The following is a 7,845-nucleotide window of genomic DNA, read 5'->3' as shown; positions in this document are numbered from 1 at the left end:
GGCTGCTCCGAAGGAAAGAATGACAAAAAAAAACCAAGTTACGTTAAAAAATCAATGAGATTGAGAAGTTGAATTTGTTGGGGTCTCCAACTCTCCATCCATCTATGTCAGTTGTTTGAATTTGGATAAATGTGCATGAAATTCCATTTGCTTGTGAAAGTATTGGAAAATCACACTATGTCATATTTCTCATGTTTGGTTAATGAAGTGTGTGTTCCACAGAAATTTCGTTTCGAATTTTGTAAATCTTTTGTTTAGATGTGTAATGTATTTGTTTTTAACTTTTTGTAAAAAAAAAAAACCTCTGTAATAATGACATGTATAACCAAATGCATGGGTTAGAGTTGTGTCAAATGCAACTGACTATTTTGTCGCAGAAAAATATATTATTTGCCATCCAGGAAAATATGCTAAGCCTTGGGATGAGTCAAGCACTAGGACAAGCGAGCTATGTACAGCTCCAAAAATTAGTTTGTAAAAATTTGAATGATTTTATGTTCGGGCATCATTTAAAGAAACTTTAAAAAGGTTCTTAAGTCGTTAAAACAAAGGTGTACATATGAATAACTTGTTCGGTTTTATCCCTCACCCCAAAATGTAAAAAAAAAAGAGTAAAAAAGAATAAAGCCGTAAGCTTGTGCCACCAGATAGTTCATCCTTTGATGGAAATAAAACAATGTTTGTAGCAAAAAAAAAACTGACTTGTTGCAAAATGTTTGTCTTGCGGTTCAATTTAACGTATTATTCTCTTTTACTCATTTTTCTGTTAAAAATATTTTGAAGGAAATAAATGTGTGCTTTGCCAGGGTGACCAGATGACGATCGCACAATTCTCCTGGATGCACTTCAAAATGCTCCTAGACTGTTTTTTTTTATCCGTCAGACCTAGCAGTAAATCTGCTAAACGGTCACCTTGGTTTGGCCGGTTTTAATCACCATGTTTAAGACCAGTTTGGCGTCTGAAAGCTGATGGCTGGGGTCCAGACTCCAAACCGGTCTTAAACATGGTGTTTAATACCGGCCCACCACACATTTATTCCCATTCAAAAATACCTTTTCTGTCAAAAAAAATCACCATGTTCGGTCCAAATGTCAACACAAGTCAAAAAACATAAAGTTCCAACGATTTTGTTCAACCATTTTACTTCATGTTTTTCATAATGCCCCTCTAGCTATGTAAACAATTCTTTATGTGAAAATTGGCGCGAGCGTCGCGCGTACTGCGAGAGTGACGCAGAACGCAGCTGTGCCGGTGCGGTGCGGTGTAAATATAGGACTATGAAAAACTGACTCACTTGTAGTATAATGCCTACGACGGTGAGGATTGTGAACGTTCAACCAATAAAACGGTAAAAGGCACCGGACTTCAAATGAGTCCAAATTTCATGTGACACAAGAAAAGAGTTTAAGCCCAGCCAGCCGGTGTTTTATCAACTGTTTAATACAGGTCACGTGACAGGCTTTCGACCAATGGGAATGGGTAAACTGTCTTAGGTATTTATGAATTGTGTTAAATATAGAAGTTTCCGAAGGGGGGGGGGTTGACGATTTCTTGCCACATTGTCAGACAATACCAAAATAATATAGGTTCAAATTTACTCGAAAAGGCCTTGTAAAATCATTGAATATGCACAGATGTTGCCAAACGTAGCAATCGGCAAATCCTTGATTAATAAAATTCAGGAAAGGAACCAAAAATCATGTTTACTAAGTCGGAAACAAAAAGTCTGCCGCTGCCCCCCCCCCCTTCAACCGTTCCTTGAGACCGCGCCCTTTCCTTTTCCCTCCTTCATTACCCTACCAATTTCATCTTTGACAACGTCCTTTTTGTAACATCACTAGACACTTACGATCAACTTAATCTCATTGACCCTTATATATTATCATTGACAATGTCACTGTGTTTTGATAAAATACGGTACTGAAAATTATCAAGGGTGATGTAGAAATGAGCACGATTGCTGTGTATTGCTTGAACATTCAATTAAAACAATAATAGTATGTTATTGGATTTTTCTATCTAGAAGTAGATCTTATATGCCTCGTTCGACAGGTTGCAAAAACAGGCTACCAACTTTTCTTTAAAAAAACCCACTTTGATTCTTCTTGATCAAGGAGAAATTAAACAGTAATTAAAGATCGGAAGAATATCTCGTTTGTCAGTGCGTCGATTGCCTTCTCGAACTCTGCCGCAGTTGGTACCTCGTCGAGCTCACAATCGACCTGGCTGAGGGCTTCCTGCTCTGACACAGCGTTCACAGTGGAGTACAAGCTCGAGGTAGTCTTGCCACCTCTTCATCTGTTTCTTCCTGTCAGTGATGACTTAACCACTTTTAGTCTTCAGTGTTGCTGTATTCCTTTTGCGTGGCCCCGTGGCTTGTTTGATGCCCTCGTACATCGTTCCGGCCTGTGCCTGAAGCCCGCTGGATGTCAGAGCAGAGCTCGAGCCGGCATTGGTTGGCAAAGCTCCGGGTTGTCTGCTGGGATTTGGCTCTGGGAGCACGCAGGGCGTTCAGGGTCCTGCTTGTAGCTGACAAAGCCTTCTTTTTTTGCAGCTGTCAGGGCCGGCTCCATCATGGTGAGGTTGGCTTCGTATCTGTCTGCATTTTTCCTTTCCTTCCTCCCATAGGCATCTACTGCTGAGTTGAAGATTGCAGCTGGCATGCCATTCCAGTTTGCTTAATTCTGCATACTCTGGGAAGGATCTGTTCCAAGGTGGAGATGAACTGACGCGTCCTGTCGACATTGGCGGCGTTTCCAACGTTGATACGGGGCATGCATGTGTCTTTGCATTGGTGTAGTGCAACCCCCTTCGTTTCAGGACGCTCTTGCTAAGTACAAGCGAGTGGTCTGTGTCGCAGTCGGCACTGTGGCAACTGCGGATGGACTGTACATTGCCTACAACCGTTCTTCTGGTGATGATGAGATCCAGCTGGTGTCAGCAGTGTCTGACCATAGCTCCATGGTCTGACCAGCAGGCTTTGCGATAGGTTACAAAGAAAGGCAATGCACTTTAAAAAAAAAAACACCTACGTACTTCTTAATCCAGGAGAAATTAAACAGTGATTAACGATCGGAAGAATATCTTTACTCAAGTCATCAAAGAAGGCGGTGTGGCAGCTCTCTAAGTGACAGCCAGACGTGCAGGTTATTGCCTTTTGTCTCTCACTCACTATTTTCGAATTAAAGCTTTCATCCAATCGAAATCGTCTGATTCTGAGTCAAAAGACACTGACTTCAGTGCAGGATATCACTCTGAGCGTCGTTTTCGTGCAGTGAGCATGCTACATGATCAGCAGAGCGTTGCCTCCAAGTTAGGCTTTGTTGCTGGATACATGGGGACTGTTTAACTTAACAGAAAGGGCTACTTTTATTGGCAGTCATTGTGGAAATCTCCTTGATGAAAAACCCCAAAAAGCACGGACGAGAGTGTGCTTGGATGTTGCTCTGGAACACAGGTCTGTCTCCCTAAAAACTCCATCACTATTGTACATTGTATGATCAACAAGTGTCGATTTAGGGCCATGAGTATATTTTGGCCCAAAGAATCCTTCAATTGTTTTGGCCAGCTTTAATTCTATGAACATTGTATCAACAGTATTTAACGACCAAATATTTATCGGACACATCTTTTCCAGCAGCATTATTCCCCAAAATGTCAGCCATGAATTCAACCCAGCAACTCTTTAACAATACGGAGCCAACTACCGGTATAGGAAAGTGGGTTTGCCATTTGTTGATTGCGGAAGGAGTCATTGGTGTCTTGGGAAACCTCTTAGTGTGCTTCGTTGTTTTACGTGTCAAGTTCCTACACACTATGACAAACTATCTGCTGGTGAATTTGGCTGTGGCCGATATGATGGCGTGTCTGGAGAGTATTGTTAATGGTTTAATATATTATGAAGACTGTAAAATAATTGACTATGTGCCCAAAACCTTTGGTGGAAGGTTTTTTTCCTGCCGATTCCTGCAATCTCACTTTCTTGAAATGGCTTTGTCGTATGCATCTGCTTACAATCTCTGTGTGGTAACATTAGAAAGATATGTTGCTTTAGTGCATCCACTACAGTATGCAAGGAAACTCACAGCAACACGGATGAAAACTCTGATTGGTCTAATCTGGGTGATATCATTTCTATTTTCGTTACCACTTTTATTTATATTGAAATCCAGCAATGATCCAGACGGGACTTGCTCAACTATTCAATACCAAGACGATGCATTTCGTAGTTTTGTTCGAGTATATATATCTGTCTCATCATACTTGCTACCACTAACATGGATGAGTTGGGCCTACTACCAGATACAAGTCACTCTCAAAAGACAAGCAAAAGCCCTGAACCTGCAACATGCAAGGGCAGCAGCCTATGATCTTGTGATTGCTAGACAGCGTCTGGTCAGCATGTTAACGATCGTCTTCGGAGCTCTGATCCTCCTGTGGACACCACTTAACATAACTTTTCTTGTCTGCGTGCATGGAGCATATAGAGGTCAAATTCCTTTCTGCGGTTCAAATGGCTTCAAGTACTTCAAAGCAATTGCACATGTCGTGTTTTATTTCAATTCAGTAATTAATCCCATCATCTATGAGTTGAAATACAAGAAATTCCGACAAGGACTCAAGGTAGCTTTTTGTTGCTGTCGCAAAAGCCGTGGAGCTAACACAGTTGACATTGCGATGGTTCCCCTATGAATACAGTCAGCATTGGTTATATTCTACAAGTTTACCATTTCTAAACTATGTAGGATAGAACAGTGTAACATAGTAACTTACCAATCAGCCAGCGCTGATTTATTCCACCATAAGTAAATGTTGCTGCTTGTGTTCAACTTACAAAATTGTTATTAAAACTCCACTTTTTATCATCATTGTCTCAGAAAACTCGGTGAGAAACGAGTTTATGTCTATGGACCTCTATGACAAAACAATATCTGAGGTAACATCTTTAGTCTATTAGTTGCATGCAAGCACTTGCTAAATCTGGTTATATTATATTAATTGTGCGAGGCAATGTCTTGCATTATGTACTGTGTTAGTTTGTCTTACAGTCATCATGTGGACATGTGAACAAAAGATGTCAACCACTCAGCTTTCTATAGGTTTGACGGGCTGGTTTGTTTCTGATATTAAGCAGAAGTTTCTGCAATTAATATGTTATTAGATTTTATATCCGGAAGTAGATCTTGCCTCAGGTTGCAAAGAAAGGCTAAGAAATTTCCTTTAAAAAACACTTTGGTTCTTCATGATCGAGGAGAAATATTAAGCAGTAATTAAAGATCTAAACAAACACTTTATCACACTGACAATATCACAAGACAATACTTTGCATATTCTGCTAGGAGTATATACATTTTTGTCATCATACTTGCTGCCACTTACATTGATGAGTTTGGCCTACTACAAGATACACGTCACTCTCAAAAGACAAGCAAAAGCCCTGAACCTGCAACATGCAAGGGCAGCAGCCTATGATCTTGCGATTGCCAGACAGCGTCTTGTCAGCATGCTTACGATCGTCTTAGGAGCTTTGATCATCCTATGGACACCAGTTAACACAGGTTTTCTTCTCTGCAGAAGCCAATTTCCATTTTGTGATTCAAAAGGCTTCAAGTACTTCAACGCAATTGCACATTCTGTGTTTTATTTCAATTCAGTCATTAATCCCATCATCTATGAGTTTAAATACAAGAAATTCCGACAAGGACTCAAGGTAGCCTTTTGTTGCTGTCGCAAAAGCCATGGAGCTAACACAGTTGACATTGCGATGGTTCCCCTATGAATACAGTCAGCATTGGTTATATTCTACAAGTTCACCATTTCTAAGCTATGTAGGATAGTACAGTGTAGCATAGTAACTTACCAATCAGCCAGCAGTGATTTATTCAACCAATAAGTAAATGTTGCTGCTTGTGTTCAACATATAATATTGTTATTAAAGTTCTTAAAAATCAAACTTTTTATCATCTTCTTCGCAAAAGACTAAAAAGTTGCATTCAAGGACTTGAATATAACATTAATAATGTCCGAGGCAATGTCTTGCATTATTGATTTGTGTGTGTTGGCAGATGTAAATTTTATCATCTGGATATGCCCGTCACATAAATAATTTTATAAACACTGTATGTTTAGTCCATGTTGTTCAAAAGCTTGTAAGAAAGAACATTTACAAGCTCGCTTGATCGGGTGGGACTCACACCCACAACCACCTGCTACAGTTGTGACTCAAGCAGACATCATAAACACTCAACCACTCAGCTTTCTAGGTTAATTTGACCGGCTGGTTTCTGTTATTAAGCAGAAGGTACTGCAGTATTATGTTATTAGATTTTATATCTAGAAGTAGATCTTGCCTCGATCGACAGGTTGCAAAGAAAGGCAATGCACTTTTCTTTAAAACAAAACGTTGATGCTTCTTGATCCTGGAGAATTAAACAGTGATTAAAGATCGGAAGGATATCGCTTTACTCAAAACATCAAAGAGGGCGGTATGGCAGCTCTCTAAGTGACAGCCAGACATGCAGATTATTGCCTTTTGTCTCTCACTCATTAATTTCGGTTGTAACCTTTCATCCAATCAAATCATCCGATTCCGAGTCAAAAGATGCTGACTTCAGTGCAGGATATCACTCTGTGCATCAGAACCAGGTACCCGAGTACCCGACCGCTTATGTCAGGAACCGGTTACAGATGGTGGAATCGAGTACCTGTAACCAACTGTACATTTTAATTAGTAAATTGTCCCAAAATGAAGGGAAAAAAAGGTTTTAAATGTCAGGCTGCATTTTTTTCAATCGGGTATCCAATTCCCTACTACCCGTAAATACACACCCTAGGTTTGAGATATTCCTAATTTAAATTGACAAAATATTCTAGACCAACAATAAAATTGTAGGATAGAAGTGAAGGCTATCATCGTTTGCTTTTTATTTTTTATTTTTTATTTTTTTAAAATTATTTTATTTATTATTTATTATAATTATAACTATTTGAAGGATATTGTGTTAATTTTTCAAAATCTCAATTTGGAATTGCATTAGGGTTACGACATTGTAAGTATGTAAATTTACTTCGTTAAAAATGTATTCGTTTCTGTGCCTTATTTCATAGCCTAACAGTATGCCAAAAAGTTTTGCTAACTATAGCAGAAAATTGGGCTAACCAACAGCACTATTTCACGGCGTGGGTGTGCTAACGGTTACGTATGCATGGAGATTTCTGTTACCCTCAGTAATTTTAAGCAACTTTTTCCTCTGAGGTAACCGTACGTTTTCTGTGCTTACTGCTTATTGTCTGCATGAAATACACAGATGCTCTGTTAGCAGAGAATCATGTGCTTAGCATCAGCCTTGGGCCAAAGGTCATAGCACTACTAAGCACATAATTTCTTGCTAACAAAGCCTCCATCTGTTTCATGGATACCATAAGCAGTAAGCACAGCAAAAGCACGCTTACCTCAGAGGAAAAAGTGGCTTAAATTAGTGATGTTTCATAGTAATCTCCATGCGCGCATCTGTTAGCAAATCCACGCCATGAAATAGTGCTTAAGGTTAGCACAAGTTTCTGCTGTAGTAGGCATTACTTTTCAGCGCCATTAAATTAGCCTAGATTTTTCTTTTTCTTTTTTGCTAACAGATTTACCAAACAATTGACCTCTACTACCTGCATCTGATTATCGAATGAGATAATTTATCTAAGCATCAGTACGATTGATGAGTTTTTGAGCTTTAGCCCTAACCACCTTAGATTAAGATTCCATTCAAAGATGGAAAGTTTTGTCTGTTTTGTCAAGCGTTTTCTTCGTGTAACATGTCAAATTTGTCAATTTAATGTTTTCTTATTTTAGA

General features: G+C 39.3%; 1 protein-coding gene across 1 annotated transcript; it reads left to right on the top strand.

Moving 5' to 3' along the window:
• Positions 1 to 3,026: 3,026 nt before the first annotated feature.
• Positions 3,027 to 5,284, top strand: LOC119737125 (substance-P receptor-like). The gene has a single exon (XM_038211228.1). It carries the CDS (start codon positions 3,656 to 3,658, stop codon positions 4,691 to 4,693), a length of 1,038 nt encoding a protein of 345 aa, XP_038067156.1. The 5' UTR covers positions 3,027 to 3,655; the 3' UTR covers positions 4,694 to 5,284.
• The last annotated feature ends 2,561 nt before the right edge of the window (positions 5,285 to 7,845 follow it).

The sequence above is a fragment of the Patiria miniata genome, unplaced genomic scaffold (assembly GCF_015706575.1).
Source record: "Patiria miniata isolate m_02_andy unplaced genomic scaffold, ASM1570657v1 HiC_scaffold_3, whole genome shotgun sequence".
Classification (NCBI taxonomy): Eukaryota; Metazoa; Echinodermata; class Asteroidea; order Valvatida; family Asterinidae; genus Patiria; species Patiria miniata.
Note: the sequence above shows the minus strand (reverse complement) of the source record. Positions and strands in the feature narration are given on the sequence as shown.